Source organism: Paroedura picta, chromosome 3, assembly GCF_049243985.1.
Source record: "Paroedura picta isolate Pp20150507F chromosome 3, Ppicta_v3.0, whole genome shotgun sequence".
In the NCBI taxonomy this organism is placed as follows: Eukaryota; Metazoa; Chordata; class Lepidosauria; order Squamata; family Gekkonidae; genus Paroedura; species Paroedura picta.
The window spans coordinates 176,351,429-176,368,184 of NC_135371.1; the positions used below are offsets into that span (position 1 = coordinate 176,351,429).

General features: G+C 51.9%; 1 protein-coding gene across 14 annotated transcripts in view; it reads left to right on the forward strand.

Annotated features, from left to right (window-relative positions):
• SMARCA4 (SWI/SNF related BAF chromatin remodeling complex subunit ATPase 4) overlaps window positions 1–16,756 on the forward strand; it is a 76,862-nt gene that overhangs the window by 28,271 nt on the left and 31,835 nt on the right. For 7 of the 14 annotated variants that reach the window (XM_077329883.1, XM_077329877.1, XM_077329886.1 and 4 more), the window contains 10 exons: window positions 767–817; window positions 1,945–2,075; window positions 4,358–4,415; window positions 6,703–6,842; window positions 8,161–8,311; window positions 8,703–8,866; window positions 9,972–10,038; window positions 11,231–11,341; window positions 12,989–13,231; window positions 14,951–15,064. In XM_077329883.1, the coding sequence (XP_077185998.1) occupies window positions 767–817; window positions 1,945–2,075; window positions 4,358–4,415; window positions 6,703–6,842; window positions 8,161–8,311; window positions 8,703–8,866; window positions 9,972–10,038; window positions 11,231–11,341; window positions 12,989–13,231; window positions 14,951–15,064 (1,230 nt within the window). The remainder of the gene's footprint in view (window positions 1–766; window positions 818–1,944; window positions 2,076–4,357; window positions 4,416–6,702; window positions 6,843–8,160; window positions 8,312–8,702; window positions 8,867–9,971; window positions 10,039–11,230; window positions 11,342–12,988; window positions 13,232–14,950; window positions 15,065–16,756) is intronic. The other 7 variants (XM_077329885.1, XM_077329891.1, XM_077329884.1 and 4 more) reach the window with 2 other exon arrangements.

Here is a 16,756-nt window from a genome sequence, read left to right on the forward strand (position 1 = left end):
AACTCTGAAACATTTAAGAAAATACGGGGATGGGGGGTTGTTAAAACCCCCCAAAGTTTTTAACTTTAGGAACTGCGGCAAGCAGGCTTCAAGGCAGGTGGCTGAGCTGGACTCCCCGGTGGGGGGAGATGAGATGAGGCTCCCTTCGCTAGTTTTGTGGACCCCCACGTGTTATGTTAAAAAAATTTAATTATATTTTTTAAAGCTTCATGCGTCACATTCTGAGTAGCAGTTTGTCTTTAAATGCATTTCACTCATTCCAAAAGAGAAAACATTTCACAGGAACCTTTTTTTAAGAACGAGAACTCCCCAGTTCTCCCCACTCTTTTTCCTGACCTTCATGTCTCTAATTCTGCCCATTGTTTCCAGTGTGCTTTCCTGCCACCGGTGTTCTCTAGGGAAGGATCTCCCACAGGCTGGAAAAGTGAGCCTGTTGGATGCTTCTCAGGTTGTCATGTTCCTTCTGTTTTTAGACTGTTTGCCATTTCTGGAGCGTTTCCCCCTATTGAATGGACGGGAGCACTTTCCAATTAGAATAGTCTGGCTAGCGCTCACTTTATGTTGGAGGGATGGCATCTACCCTCCCCTCTGAGAAATTCACCTTCCTTTATAAGATTTAGGTTCCATTTACCTTCAAGGGGATTTATTTCGCTTGTCGCCCAGTGAGGAATAGATATGGACCCCAGATACCTTGCACCAGAATAGTATCTTTGCCATTGTGGTTCCCACTAATAACGGATGCTGTATTAATTGTCTTTCTTTCCAGAAGGCTGAGGCTGCAGAAGGGCAGACACCAGCGATTGGACCAGATGGGGAAGTAAGAACAAATACTTGCGGTTCTGTGCTGGCCGGAAACGTTTGTTAGTTGAGAACACCCATCACCTGCAGAGAGAATGTTTCACCCTAAGAAAGATTGTGACCATTCATTTTTCTAACTGTCTGTTAATGGGCCCTCTTTACTGGTTCCCCCAGGAAAACCTGAAGTCCAATCCTCACTTAGATATAAAGCTTACCGGGTGGCCTTTGGCCAGTCACTGATTTAAATGGCCATTAGCCCTTTATGATCCACAGCTGGATTCTAAGCATTGCTCCAGCACATGTCAGGGTGGCCCCACTTCATGCTCTTCCCCAGTTGATGCTAGGAGATGAGCATCTCTTTCCTAAAGGAGAGACAGTTTGGTGTAGTGGTTAGGAGTGCGGACTTCTAATCTGGCATGCCGGGTTCGATTCTGCGCTCCCCCACATGCAGCCAGCTGGGTGACCTTGGGCTCCTCACGGCACTGATAAAACTGTTCTGACCGGGCAGTGATATCAGCGCTCTCTCAGCCTCACCCACCCCACAGGGTGTCTGTTGTGGGGAGAGGAAAGGGAAGGCGATTAGAAGCCGCTTTGAGCCTCCTTCGGGTAGAGAAAAGCGGCATCTAAGAACCAACTCTTCTTCTTCTTCAGTAATCTCAGGGCTCTCTCAGCCTCCCCTCCCTCACAGGGTGTCTGTTGTGGGGAGAGGAAAGGGAAGGCGATTATAAGCCGCTTTGAGCCTCCTTTGGGTAGGGAAAAGCGGCATATAAGAACCAACTCTTCTTCTTCTTCTTCTAAATGCTTGCCTAAAGGACTCTGCCCTCAGACTACGGGCCTGTTGTCTTAGCCACGGTCTCCCCATTAAATCCTATTTTACATCCCTTGGGTTTCTTACGTTGTCTGCTGTACCTCTCCTTTTTGTCAATTATGTGGTGCTGGAGCAACTAGCTTTCGATGTTTCTTGACTGTTGTAATCTGCCCTGAGCCTCTGGGGAATGCAAATAAATGAATGAATGAAGAGGAAGAGCAGTGATGCAGACTCCCTACGAGCGCCAGGATGCCGTTCCGTTCTTTAATTAACTTGAATCTCCCTTTACCAAGGAGAGAGCGAAGAATGCTCATCGTATATCTGTACCTTTTTTTAAGCCTTTGGATGAAACCAGCCAAATGAGCGATCTGCCAGTGAAGGTGATCCATGTGGAGAGCGGAAACATTCTCACTGGCACAGATGCGCCAAAGGCCGGGCAGCTGGACACCTGGCTAGAGATGAACCCCGGGTAAGCCGCTGGCCGCTTGTGTCCTGTCGCCGTGCAAATAGCAGCAGGGAGTTCTCTCTCGGTTCCCAGGTCATGTTCAAGTGTGCCTTTGTTACTGACCATGGAAGAACTGGAGGTCCAGTGCAGCCTGAGCGGCTGGAAGGACGTTCAGGGAGTGGGAGGCAGCTGGTGCCCTGGCAGCTTCGGAGGTTAAGTCAGTGACCGCCCAGCATCTCTGAATTCCTCAACCTGAGATGGTTTTGAGAGGATTTTCTGGAGGACCCCTCTGGGGACACTCGTAGCCGTGAAAGCTGAGTGGCTCCTCCATACTTGAATGATGCTGCGCAGTCAGCCTGCAGGCCTTGGCCGGTGTCACACTAGATCGGGCTCAGGGCTGTGCGATTCGGCAACCGAAGTGGCCGTTCTCGTTGGTAGTAGCCAGTGCCGTGCGGGGGAGGGAGGCGCGGGCGCTGGTGCACCGGTCGACGCACACACGCAGGCACAGCGCCTGCTTGTGTGCATGTACTGGCGCGCCCGCACCTCCCCCCCCCCCCCCCGTGGCACTGTCTGCTACCGGCAGGAACGGCTGCTTCGGCTGCCAAATCGCACAACCCTGCGGGCTCTCTCAGCCGGGGTTTCGTGAAGCCCTTGGGTTGCTTGTTGACCTTGGAAGGATTTCCCAAAGGGGTGGGAGGTAATTAATTTTTAATTTTTTTAAAAAATTGTATTAAACATTTATTGGTTGATATGGCCAAATATGGTCATGCTGACCCCCCAATGGCCTGGAGGGGGTGGAAAGGGGAGGGGCTCTGGTGGGCGTGTCCACAGCTGTGCTTCCCAACCGTATTCCGCACAATTGCACCACTTGGGCAGTTCCATGAAGCCCGGAGAATGTTTCAGAGGTTTCTCAACGGGAGGCTGCGTTAGATACTGTTTTAGGTGAACTACCTGAGCCTTCGGGGAGGGCGGCAGGTAAATATAATAAAATAGCCAACCAGTTAACTGCCCTTGAGGTCCTTCACATTTAATTACGTATGTGGAAAATGTAGCGATGGCCTCCCAAATCGTTCCTGCCAACAGTTTCTTCATCGTATCCGATGTTCACAACACCTCGTTATCAAATCGAACCTCCATGGTGAAAAGCAGTATACCTCTGAGGACCAGTTGCTGGAGGAGTGTTGTGGGATTTCTCTACCTTCACAGCTCTGAAGACTTAATGGCCCTTAAAGCTTCAGATCAGGAGACACTGATTCCCCCCCCCCCCGACACACACAACTGCAGACTCCCACTTGGGGGCAGACACAAACTGCTGCTGGCAGCGCCCCCCAGCGAGGGGCGGGAAGTCAGGGGCGCCGGCGGGAAAGCAAGCAGAGCAGGGGCTCAGGCAGCGGCGACGTCCCTCAGCAAAAGACTACCCCCCCCCCCCGGGCCTCAGTAAAATTGTCAAGCGTTGACCGGGGGACCATGGCCCTACCAGACCCAGCATGGTGTAGTGGTTAGAGGGTGGCGGTCTCTAATCTGGAGAACTGTGTCTGATTCCTCACTCCTCCTCCACGTGCAACCAGCTGGGTGACCTTGGGCTAGTCACAGTTCTCTCAGAGCGTTCTAGGCCCCAGTTCCCTCAGAGGTGGTCCGATGTAGGGAGAGGAAAGGAAAGGTGTTTGGGATTCTTTGTGGTATTGAAAAGCGGGACATAAAAAACTAGGTCTTCTTCTTGGAGGGCCCGTGTGTTGCGGTGGTTAAAGAACCTGGAGAACTGGGTTTGCTTCCCCACTCCTTCTCTGTGTGCAGCCAGTTGCGCCAGTCACAGTTCTCTTGGAGCCAGTGATGTTGGGCCAGTCACAGTTCTCTTGGAGCAGTTCTCTCAGAGCTCTCTCAGCTCCACCTCCCTCACAGGGTGTCCGTTGTGGGGGAGAGGAGGGTCCCATCTTGCCATGTCCTACCTCTGAAGATGCCAGCCGCAGTTCCTGGCAAAACGTCGGGAACTGAAACGACCATACTTGGCTTCTACCAGACTGTGGCCGCGTGGCCCGGAAAATCCGCAGCAACCACTACAAGAATTTTTACTCGCCAAGTTAGAGCCTCTTGGCTTCTACAAAAGGAAAAGAAATGTAATAATGCAAACGTTCCTCTTGCAGACGTCCAGAGGCTCCACCACCTTGTTTTCTGAGCTGGGGAGGGAGAGAGAGGGTGCCTGGCCAGGTCGTCCTCGTGTCACTCAGTAAAATGAACTTTTCCCCCCTGCCTGCCTTATCAATCCCCCTGCATCAGCAACATTAAAAATGTCATAATTCTTTCAACAGATACGAAGTAGCTCCAAGATCTGACAGTGAGGAAAGTGGATCGGAGGAGGAGGAGGAGGTAAGACAGAGTGGTTGGCTTTGGACTTGCTTTCTTGACCTGTTTTCTCTTGGCTAGACACAGAACAGGAACTGGCAGGCACCGTAGCTCGGGAGCCTTGCTTGCCTTCAAAGACACCAGCATTGTGTGCAGCTTTGATCCCTGTTTCGGCTTCTCTTTGCTCTCAGTTCTCTCTTTGAGCAGTTCTTGGCCTTGGGCAGAAGTCAGGGGGGTCCTTATTGTCAGGTGATTCAGAAGCTGATTCAGTCAGGCTAAACGATGCCGCAGGTTTGCCTCTGCCTGCTGGGCGGCTAGCACACAGGCCCAGCACGTTAAGCTTCTGCCCATTTGGTCAGGGTGGATGTGGAGCCAGCATGGACTGGTGGTCAAGGGCAGCAGGCTCTAATCTGGAAAACTAGATTTGGTTCCCCCTCCTTCCCATGAAGCCTGTGGGGTGGCCCTGGGCCAGTCAGGGTTCTCTCCAGACTCTCGCAGCCCCACCTGCCTGTTGTGGGGTGAGGGAAGGAAGGTGATCGTAAGCCAGTTTGAGACTCTTTGAGGTAGAGACAAGCAGGGTATAAAACCCTACTCTTCTTCTTCATCATCTTCTCGTTGCGTTAGTTTAAGTGCGCTGAGGTTAGCCCTGTGCTGACACTCTCCCTGTGCTGACACTGCTTGACTCATGCGCATTCTCCCGCCTGGATCACGTATTCCCATCGTTAAGCATTATGTCAGCAGTAGAAACATTAGTCCCGTTAACCAGTGGTCCCCAACCTGCGGTCCGCGGCCCGGTGTAGGGCCGGAAAGGCCAGGGCGCCGGGCCACGGTTCCCTCTCCCAGCCACCCCCCCCCCGCAGTAAAAAACTTCCCAGGCCGCAAGCTTGCGGCCCGGGAAGCTTCTTACTGCGGGAGGGGGTGGAGAGGGAATAAGGGCCGCGCCGTGCATCGCGCATGCATGGCTGAAATCGTGCATGCATGGCACTTTCGCGCATGCACGCATGTGTGAAAGCGCCGTGCATGCGCGATTTCGGCCGCGCAGCGTGCATGTACACATGCGCGGCCACGCATGCGTGGCCGCGGCCGTCACCCTGCCGGTCCCCAGCCAAAAAAAGGTTGGGGACCACTGCCGTTAAGGATAGGCAATGTTTCTATTTATATAGAACTTGAAACCAGCTTGGAACCCTGCTTACCTTTCGTGCCAAGAGCTTGCTGTCTCCTGAATGTTCTGTGACATCATGGCAGCTCAGCCAATGTCTGTCTTCTTCCCGTTCTTCTCCCAGTTTCTATCTCCTCAGCCACATCCTCTCTCCCCTGTGCCCTTGAGGCATTTCCCTCAGGTTCTCTTTAGCTAATGGCTTTCAGATGGGTATCAAGCCTCCTTTCTAGGCTCTGCCTTCACATCCTTTCTCAGGATTTCTATGACAGCAACAGCTGTGCTTGTGCCTCAGGAAGGCTCAAGTACTGGCAGATAATTGCCAGCACAGGTGTATGTCAGGTCCTCTTTTTGAGTTTTTGTGAGTCCTCTTGTTCAGCTGATCTGCTTGACCTGTCGTTTGTGTCTCTGTGCCCACCGCAAAGTGCCCACAAGTGGTGCTCGTGCAAACTCACTATTTTGCGATAACCTTAATGCTGTGTCTGCTGGGGGTGGGGGAGTTACAGAGGAATGGCTGAGTGCTAAAGCCGCAGATGGAACTGCACCAGTTCTCCCTTTGGAGGGATGGCCTTTTTTAGAGATATCCCTCTGCATACTTGAGAGCAGGGGTCCCCAGTGTGCAGCCCATGTGCCCCGTGGTGCCAGCTGCCATCTTGCCTTGTGCCCGCCAAGTGTTTTTGGCAGGTGGGCGGGGGCAGATGGGGCTTTTCCCAAGCAAGGCTTCTGCTTGGCCTCGGGGGAGTCGATTGACTGCAGATTTTTTAAAAGGTTTCTTTGGTGGCAGCTGCCCAGCACAAGGATCCTTCCTCCGTGACTGAAAGTAAGTTGTGGCAGCCATTTTGTGGCTGGCTCCGCCTCCTGCAGCTGCCATTTTGTGGATGTTATCCCCACATTGCATCAGAATTCCAGAGATGCTCACAGGCTCAAAAGGGTTTGAGGATTCCTGATAAAAGCCTTTTCTGCACATGGGAAATAAGCACCCCAAGGTGTGGGCGAGTCTTTATTCGCTCCTTGCAGGGAGTTATTTGTGCAGGCTCTTCTCTTCTGAATAGGAACCTTGCTTAAGGGCTCTTCTTATTGAGGCTGATTCTTGAGCAGCCATTAATATTTTACGTTGTCGCCTGCCTGTTCCAATGTGGTCTTAATCCCTGCTAGGAGGAGGAGGAGGAGGAGCCACAACCTGCGCAGCCTTCCTTGCCTGTGGAAGAGAAGAAAAAGATTCCCGATCCAGACAGCGATGACGTGTCCGAAGTGGATGCCCGGCACATCATAGAGTGGGTTTCGTTTTGTTCTTGGCAAGTCCGTGTGTGTGTGTGTGTGTGTGTGTGTGTGTGTGTGTGTCTTTCAGGATTTCCTGTTCAGTGCTGGACAGGTAAAGGGCGTGTGGCGTTCTCCTGTGGAGGGGCGGATGAGAAAGCCTTCTGCTTTGGGGGCCGGTAAAGCCAGTTTACAACAGGAAGAGGAAACCCTCACCGTGGCGCTTGCAGGCTCACAAAGGAGTAAGCGTTGGATCCGGGAACAGAAAAGTCCGAATTCTGCCTCCGCTGTCAGTGCTCAGGCCCTTGGCCTTCAGCTTTGATTCCTCTCCCGGCCACTTTGGCCGTTTACGCTCTGAGCAGGCAAAGAGAAGGTTCTCCCCCATCCCATCAGGGGCGAGGTCTGGGCTAGGCGTGGCCCAAGCGTGGGCACATTCCAGTTTGCTGAGACGGCAGCTTTCTGACGTCACAGCAGAGTGGAGCTACGTCAAAGAAGTTCCTAGTCTAGGAAGTATACACTTGTGGCCTCCCGTGCTGGGAAAGGAGGGTGTGTGTGAGTCCACAGCAAGATTTGTGCTCCTTGCTTGCCTGTCTGAGCCATCAGAGTCCAGTAATGAGGTTTTGTGGAGCATGAGCTTTTGAGAGTAAAACCCTCTTTGTCATGTATCTGGTCGAGGGAACTGACTCTCTGAAGCTTATATTCCCCAGATCTTGTTTTTTTTTAGTCCAGTGGTGCCTTTAAGACCAACAAAATTTAATTTGGGGTAAAAGCTTTTGTGGAAGAAGTGTTATACCCAGAAGTGTGGAAGAAGCTGATACCCAGAATTAAACTTGGTTGGTCTTAAAGGTGCCACCGGGCTCAAACTTTATTTTGCTCTATGCTGCAGTAGCCAAGCTGTGGCTCTCCGGATGTCCATGAGCAGGGGCTCATGGGAATTGTAGTCCATGGAAATCTGGAGAGCCAGTTTGGCCATCCCTGCTTGCCTCAGACCCACCTGAACCCCCAAACCCTTTGGGTATCTAAGGGGGCTGTCCAAGGCAGCTGCCCTCTGAGCCCGTCTGGATAAGTGTCTGGGCCAGTTTTCTGGGCCTTGCTCTGTCCTGCCGGTTTAACTCCCAGCAAGGCAAACCCTTTGATCTGAGGCATCTGGTGACTTCTGAAATTTGTGCCCAGAACTGAGCCTCACAGCAAGTCGTGATCAAAGAGGAAGGGGTAAGAGCTCGCAAAGGACAGTGAGGTTGCCTTCGCTCCCGCTCGGGTCCAGCCTGAGGCCAGAGGGTGGAAGAGACGTCGCTGAAGGCCAAAGACGGAGAAGCCCTGCCTTTAAAAGAAACTCTGTTCAAATTCTTTCCCTAGGAATGCTAAGCAAGATGTTGATGATGAGTATGGAGTGTCTCAAGCCCTGGCAAGGGGGTTGCAGTCTTATTATGCGGTGGCCCATGCAGTCACTGAAAGGGTGGACAAGCAGTCCTCACTCATGGTGAATGGTGTCCTCAAGCAGTACCAGGTGAGAGGCAGGGAGGAAGCGCCTGAGCTGCTGCACAGAAGGACTGGTGCCCCCTTAGAATTAGGGGGGGGGGCTCGCAGGTCGTGGGGAGAGTGGCTGTTTTGCATGCAGAGGGGGACCCAGGTTCTTCAGTCTCTGGCAACTCCCACTGGAAGGATTTCGGGCGGCAGAGCTGGGCACAGCCCTGCTTGGCAGACCGGGGTGCCCCTGCCAGCGCGAGGAGACGGTTCTGGTCTAAGTGGACCAGTGGGCAAGCTGGCCTTGGGTAGCCTCACCCACGTGCTCCCTGCGCTGTATAGAGAGTGGTTCTGATGGTGCTTCATGGCAGCAAGTTCTGGCCCTCTCTGCTGCCCGGCATGACGTGCCCATGTGCCTCTTCCTCTGCCCCCAGATTAAAGGCTTGGAGTGGCTGGTGTCCTTGTACAATAACAACCTCAATGGGATCCTGGCGGACGAAATGGGCCTGGGGAAGACCATCCAGACCATCGCTTTAATTACATACCTCATGGAGCACAAGCGTATCAACGGACCCTTCCTCATTATAGTACCTCTGTCGTAAGTATCCTCTTCGGGGTTGTTAGGCGCTGGAGTTTGCAGCGTTTCCCATGCATAAAAGCCCCGTATCCCAGTAATAGAAATGCAGCATTAGGGGCAGGGACATGGAGAACAGACTCAAGTGGACAGCCCGGTTGGTCTGAAGTCATGCAAGAAAACGTCAGGAGGTGTGCCTGCTGAACCCCAAAATTCACGCCTTGGATAAATCTTGTTGGTCTTGAAGGTGCCTGATTGGACTGGGAAAGAGGCGACAGAGGCCCTCATTAATCTGTGCTCGCTTCCTTTCCTTCAAGCTGCTTTGATCAGATGGTCTTGAGCAGCAAATAAGGAGCCGTCATTTCTTTAAGCCCTAAGTCAAAAGAAGAAGGGGACGACAGAGAATGAGGTGGCTGGATGGAGTCACTGACGCAGTCGGTGTGAGCTTAAATGGACTCCAGGGAATGGCAGAGGACAGGAAGGCCTGGAGGATCATTGTCCATGGGGTCGCAATGGGTCGGACACGACTTCGCACCTCACAACAACAACCGAACAAGAATTGTGTTTTATATGCTGTTTGAAATGACTTTTGCTACAAACAAATGGCTGCTTGAAAAATCAGTAATCTGGCTTGCCAAAATCAGTTTTAGCATTAGTGACACTTACTGTGTGTAGCTCCTGGAATATACAGACTACTGAAGAGCTGGCCTGGGCAGAGTTGTTGTTCTTCAAGTGACCTGGCTGCAGATGCTTTAGGATGCTTAGGGCTGATCCTTCACTGAGCAGGGGATTGGACTAGATGGCCTGTATGGCCCCTTCCAACTCTGTGATTCTATGATTCTATGAATAGGCTGCCTAAGGAGGTGGTGAGCTCCCCCTCACTGGCAGTCTTCAAGCAAAGGTTGGAGACACACTTTTCTTGGATGCTTTAGGATGCTTAGGGCTGATCCTGTGTTGAGCAGGGGGTTGGACTAGATGGCCTCCATGGCCCCTTCCAACTCTAGGATTCTGTGATTCTATAGCGGCTGCCTGCCTTTCTAACAACTTGGGTTGTAACCTTTTTGAGTAACAGGTCAGCTACACAGGAGTTTTCACCGTTGTTGTGTCTGTTTTTCCCCTTGTGTTCTAGAACTCTATCGAATTGGGCGTATGAATTTGATAAATGGGCTCCTTCGGTGGTGAAGGTCTCATACAAGGCAAGTCTCGGCAGTTCAGGTTTTCATTTTGAATTTTAATTCACATTTTGTCACGGTTGGGGCGAAGAGCCAGTTAAGAATCCCTGCCCCAAAGAGGCTTCTCTGACACTGGTAGAGGGCAAATACCACCATCTTCCTTGTGGGACGTCATTCAGGACCAACGTTTAATCCAGTCGAGGGGAGGGAACTGTCTCATGTGGTTTGAATTTGCCCACTCACCCCAGAGCAGCCACCTGGCAGGACTCTTAAGTCAGACAGAATGATTCACTACAAGGCAGGGATGGCCAAACCATGGCTCTCCAGATGTCCATGGACTACAGTGCCCATGAAGCCCTGCAAGCATGTGCCCATGGGAATTGTAGTCCGTGGTCATCTGGAGAGCCACAGGTCCCCCCCCTCCCCTCGGACTATAAGGCAGCTTCATGCGTTCCTTGGGATGTCGCAGTAAGTCAAGACTTGCAGACTTAGTCCTCATTCTGCAGTCATGCATTACGAGCAGATGAACAATGAGACTTTGACTTCCTTGCTGTGTCTCTCTCTTAATGGTAGAGCCTTGATATGAGAGACACCTTCACCCAAAGCTTTGGCTGCTTAGCTGAAGACAATATAAAATTCTACCTCTGCTGTCATACTTAGCCGGCCCCCTGGATTCCCTGCCCTGCCATGTCCCCATTGTCGAATGGATGTCTTCGTGCCTCTTGGCTCTCCTCCAGGTTTATTAAATCTCAGCCTACAGCTTCTGTTTTACCTTTTGTCTCAGCCGGCCTCCCTAGGATTCCTGTGTCTCTCCCCATCCTTCGTACAGTCACTCCTGTCATTACATGTCATGTGACTTATGTAGACACCGCCCCCCCCCCCAATTTGTCATTGTTTTGTTCCCCTGTCCCTTCTGCCCTTTTCCTCCGGCTTCTGTCTTCCTCAGCCCACTCCCTCCTGAGCCCTGCCTGGGGACTCTCAGTGCCGAAGGAAAGCCAACCCCTAAGTGGCTGCTGTGCTTTCTTGGGAAGGATTTTCATCCCAAGCCCACAGATGGTTTCCTTCCCTCACAGAAGTTGGGGCCACAGAGAGTTTGGTTTGGCTCATGAGTCGGTTGTGTAAATTGGGTGTCAGAGCATTGGCTGCCGCTTCCAAAGAACCAAAATATGGGTCATTCCTACAAGCTTCCCTGACTTCCCTCTCTCTTTCTTGTCAGGGCTCTCCAGCTGCAAGGCGGGCATTCGTACCTCAGCTTCGAAGTGGAAAATTCAACGTCTTGCTCACTACCTATGAATATATCATCAAAGATAAGCACATTCTTGCCAAGGTGAGGCGTCTCTGCTATAAAATGCTTTCTGGGTTTGTTGCTTTTTAATTGTTTCATGTTGTTGAAAGAAATCAGGAGGGCATCTTGTCCAAAGAGCCTCTGCTTGGCCTGCAGAAGATCCCCAGTTCAATCCCCTGCACATTCAGTTAAAAGGATCGGGCAGGGGGGGATAGAAAGGGCTTGACAAGAGAACCTGGGGAGTCACTGCCTATCAGAGTAGACCATACCAACCAATGCTTGATAGACAGCAGCCTGTCTTCCTAGAAGCCAGCTTCGTGTATTTATTTGTAGCGTTTCTTTGTTTCCTAAATAATGGAGTAGATTTGGGGTGGCCCAGACAGAGAGATTAAAATATTGATTTTATTGCCAGAGGATGTAGTGATGGCCTCAGGCATACATGGCTTTAACAGGGGATCATACATGAAGGAGAGTGGCCTTTGATACTAAAGGGAACCTCTCTACACAGAGGGCGTCAGGATCCGAATCCTCATCAGGAGAAGGCCTCTGTGCCCTTCTGTTAGACCTCCAGAGGAACTGGTTGGCCACTGGGGGAGGCAGGAGGCTGAACTGGATGGGCCACTGAATCTGGGCTCTTATTAGGGAAAGGCCACTTGGGCATGAAATGGGGGTTGCTGTAGGTCGGCAGGCAGTTGTGAGTATCCTGCCCAGTGCAGGGAGTTGGACTAGATGGCCCTGGAGGTGCCTTCCAACTCTACAGTTCTATTATTCTAAGTAGCATAGAGTGAGGCATAATTATGTAAACTTCCAACCGTTACAGACCATTCAGAACAGCAGCTGTAGCCAATAACATTCCTTAGTTTTGCAAAGCTAATCAAAACACTTGGAAAGGACCCCAAAATCCTAGGTCCTTGTTAAGTCCTTTGGATATGAAATCAAATGTTGACAGATTCTGATTCAGGAGCTTCATGCCTCTGTGTTGTGACCCTGGTATTCCTTGGAGATCCCTCATTCAAACACTAGCTAGGGCTGACCCTACTTAACTTCTGAGATCTGATAAGAACATGCTATGCAGGTCAGTGTCGTAGCCGTCTTTAATTCACAGATTTAGCGCAGGTTACAGAGAGAATCCTTCAGCTTGGCTTCCTCTCCCGGGCCTCCCTCCGACCTTGTGGCATGCCTCTTCTGTCTGCAGCTCCAGCCATGGGAGGAGGCTGCCCTCTCCCTCAGAGCCTTGCCCCAGCCTCCCAGAGGGCAGGCCCCCTCTTCCCACTTTCACTCCTGAGACCCCTTGCCAGCCTCAGTCTGCCCAGTTGCCGGGCTCTTGTCTCCCCAGTGAGTTTCCCTCTGGGGTTGCAGTGGTGTCCCTGCTGACCCCTTTCTTTCTGGCTGGCCCTTCAGGCACCCTCCTGCAACACAGCCCAAAAGACACACACACACACACACACACACACACACAACCCCCTCGCCCCCTTCCTCTTTTTCTCCTGTAGGTGTGACTTCACAGAAGAAAGCATGTAAAAGGGAAGCGACCTTTCCTTCCCGTGCTATTTTTCTGCTGAGCCCCAGATTCTTATTTCCAGTTGGAAGCTTAATACCCGTGCCCAGGAGGAGGGGAGGCCTGTACTAAAACATCTCTCTAATGAGTCAAACTCTAATCCCGATTTGGTTGCTCTCCCGGCTCTTCAGATCCGTTGGAAGTACATGATTGTTGATGAAGGCCACAGGATGAAGAATCACCACTGCAAACTCACCCAAGTCCTGAACACGCACTACGTCGCCCCACGGCGCTTGCTGCTGACGGGGACCCCGCTACAGAACAAGCTGCCGGAGCTCTGGGCTCTGCTCAACTTCCTCCTTCCAACTATCTTCAAGAGTTGCAGCACATTTGAGCAGTGGTTTAACGCTCCGTTTGCCATGACTGGAGAAAAGGTGGGTGTGGGAGGAAGCGCTGGACCACTCCGTTCACAGGAGGCGCACACGTCTGCAGAGCTCTCCCTGTACGTAGCTGCAGCTCATTGCCAAGGGCACCACACGCCTGGTGCTGTGGACATTCTGCTGCAAACTCAAGCATTAGGCATAGAAAAAAGGTGTGCTTTTTATCAAAAGAGAAGAGCAAAAACCCCAGGAGCACCTTAACAACTCGCAACATTTGTGGCAGGGCTTTTGTGAGTCAGTGTTCATGTCTTCAAATACGAAAGAGCCAGAGTCAAGGAGCACCTGAAAAGCTAACAACATTTGTGGCGGGGGGGGGGAGCTTTTGGGAGTCTTGACTCACAAAAGCGCATAACCTAACACAAATTTTGTTAGTCTTTCAAGTATACTTGTTATTTTCTGCTGCTGCAGATAGACTGACGAACTAGATTAAGTTGGTATGAAAATCTCTGCCAAAGCAGATGCTGTTGTTGTAAACCCAAAGTGCTCTTCCATTGTCATGTTCAAGGCAGTGATTACTGTCAGGGCTGTAAGAAAGCACACAGTAGCTGGAAATGCTTTCTCTCAAAATTCTGGGCCCATCCTGACATTGTGTCCTTTCAGCAGTCAAGGCAAAAAGAGCAGTCATTGGGGAAATGGGGATTGTTTGTTTGTTTGAGAGCAGTGCATCCGTCACTGTCTGAAGTATTGGTGCACATGTTAGAATCTTAGAATCGTAGAGTGGGAAGGGACCTCTGGGGTCATCTAGTCCAACCCCCTGCACTATGCAGGACACTCACAGCCCTCTCGCTCCTCCACTGTCCCCTGCCAGCCCCTGCCATCTATAATGCTGGGCCTGCTTTGTTGTGTGATGCTTTCATCGCCAGGAGCTAGCAACACACACGCACTTCATAGGCTGGCATTTTGAAAAAACGGTGTATTCTTTTGAAACCTTGCCAGGGAGTGCTTCTGAAAGTGCTTCTGTTGTAACTTTACAAAAGTCTTAACTCTGCCCAGCATCGGCTGCTCTGCCTTTCCCCTCCATTCAGTGCCACGGCTCTTTCCTTTTGCAAATGGACTACTTCACCTCTCACTAAGGCAGAGGTCCCCAGCACGGTGCCCTCCGAGCATTTTTAAAATTGGGCAGGGCCGGCCTTGGTTTTGCCCACAAGGCTTCTGATTGGCCACTGGCGAGCTGAGTGGCAGCACAGATTTTTAAAAATACTGCCTTGGCAGCAGCTGTCACCAAGCAGACGGGTTTTCCTTGAGTGACTGAAAGTAAGCTGGGATCGTGCTTTTGTGCCTGGCTCTGCCTTCTGTGGCTGGGTCCAGCATGCCTGCAGGCTCCAGAGGTTGGGGGTCCCTGGCCTAGGGGCAGAAGGCTGGCTGGGCGTACCAGGGGCTGGCTGGGTGGGCAGAGTACCCGCCTGAGCCTAGCGTCCGGCCTGGCACCTCCAGTTAAGGAAGCAGGAAAGGGCCTTTCTCTGCCTGAAGCCCCGCCAAGGCTTTGACCCTCAGAAGGGAGGATGTTGCACCAGGTGAATGGGCGGCCTGCTCCGCATCAGGGGGCTTGAGCTGCTGAGATGTGAGCTGGCAGGTGGGGCTTCTCTGCCCTGGAACTGCACTGTGCTATTATTTCTAGCGGGGTGGATTCTCTCATCTCATCTCACCGATCAGATTGTTTTTTGAGATTCGTTTTAATATCTGACGTTTCTCTGAACGCCTGGGGCAAAACAGGTTGATCTGAATGAAGAAGAGACGATTCTGATCATCCGCCGTTTGCACAAAGTGTTGCGTCCCTTCCTGCTGAGGAGGCTGAAGAAGGAGGTGGAAGCTCAGCTGCCTGAAAAGGTAACCTTCATGCGGAGACCCCGATCCCAGTTCTCCCTGGCACTTCCCTGGCCACACTGGGAAATAGCACCTGGTTTTCAAGTGGTTCTCACCCTTCCTAATGCCGCTGCCCTTGAATCCAGTTCCTCGTGTTGAGGTGACCCCCATGAAATTAGGCAAGGGTTCTTTGGCAGAAATTAAACCGAAACTGACCCATGGTGTGAATTGCATATAGTTCAGGATTGTATATAAATTGTTTTTTTCCCGGGTTTCTCAGTTCAGTTCTGTCCCACCCTGCCGATCTTGCTCTTTTCCTCTGCTCCAGCAGATGAATGCTCTCTCGATCTACCCCGCAAGGCTGTTGTGTGGATGGCATCATCCCCCTGCCCCCCCCCCGACCAAGCTGCTTGCCCTGCCTCGAGCCCTGTGAAAGGGTCCCGACCCCCAGGTTGAGAAGCCCTGGTTTAGAGGTTCAGGATGCCGTTGTGGGCAAGGGTCATGGCTCCACGGCTGTGCATCTACAGAGTGCCAGTGCTCAGATTTAGCCCCTGAGGTTAAAAGGCTCTTGGGTAGCTGGACTAGGAAGAAGCCTTTTCTTGACGTTCTGGAGAGAGGGGTGTGATAGTGGAGCCATGAAGGGGCAGCCAACTTATGATGATCTCGTGGGGTTTCCAAGGCGAGAGACAAGGAGGGAAATAGGTTTGCCGCTGCCTCCCTCTGCAAAGCAACCCCGCATGCCCTTCATGGTCTCCTGCCCAACCAGGGCTGGCCCTCTTAGTTCCTGAGATTTGACAAAACCGGGCTAACCCTTGCAATCTAGGCCAGGGCAAGAAGCGAAGAGAGGAGGCTTGCCACGGCCTGCCTTGGTGTGGCAACTCTGGACTTCTGGGGTTCCCCCGTCCAAATACTAACCAGGGTTGACCTTGCTTGGCTTTCGAGATCTGACGAAATGAGGCTAGTCTGGATTGTTCGATCGGGGCCGCTCTTCTGACTTGAGGTAAGACATCTTCATAGGTGCTGGTTGGAACCGTGACGTCTTCGTCCTGCTTCAGAGGTCATAAACTCTGAACTTCTGTAGAGGCCACGTTTTGACTTTCCTGCTGACTGCAGGACTCCGGATTGTGGCTGAAATCTTCCCGAGTTTATTGCCCGGTTTCTGCAGAAGGCGCTTCTGGCCCTGAAGACTGCAGAGGAAGTGGGAGCTGGCGGACGCTGTTGTTCTTCAGGCTTCAAGCATTCCTGCAGGACTGCAGAAAAAGCCTCCAATCTATGCAAGTCTCTTAAAATCGAGTGGATCACGCAGTCAAGGGTCGAGAGTCCTGCACCCTGCACAGTTTTTGCATCCTGGTTGCTCATCCTCATTGCGGCTGCAGGAGATGGAGATAAAAAGGGGTAGGAGTGACTCAGAAGGCTGAAGGACCACCGTTCCCGTGGAGTGTGTGATCCCTGGCCCCACGGGGAACAGGGTTTGAGCTGTTTGGGGTTCTGCTCCCGTTGTCCACAAGTGGCTCCTGCACTTTAGGAGGAGCCCACAAACTGGGCATGGACTGACGCGTGCAGATACAGCATCTTTGTTTCTAAGCTCTGGGCTGCTTCTCTTTGCCTGATCTGGGGGAAGATGGCCAGAGGGAAGAACTGCATTGAGTCCAGTTGCTTGTGGATATCCAAGTGAAGCCCCGTAATGAGTTGATAGTTTCAGTCAAACCACCCAGA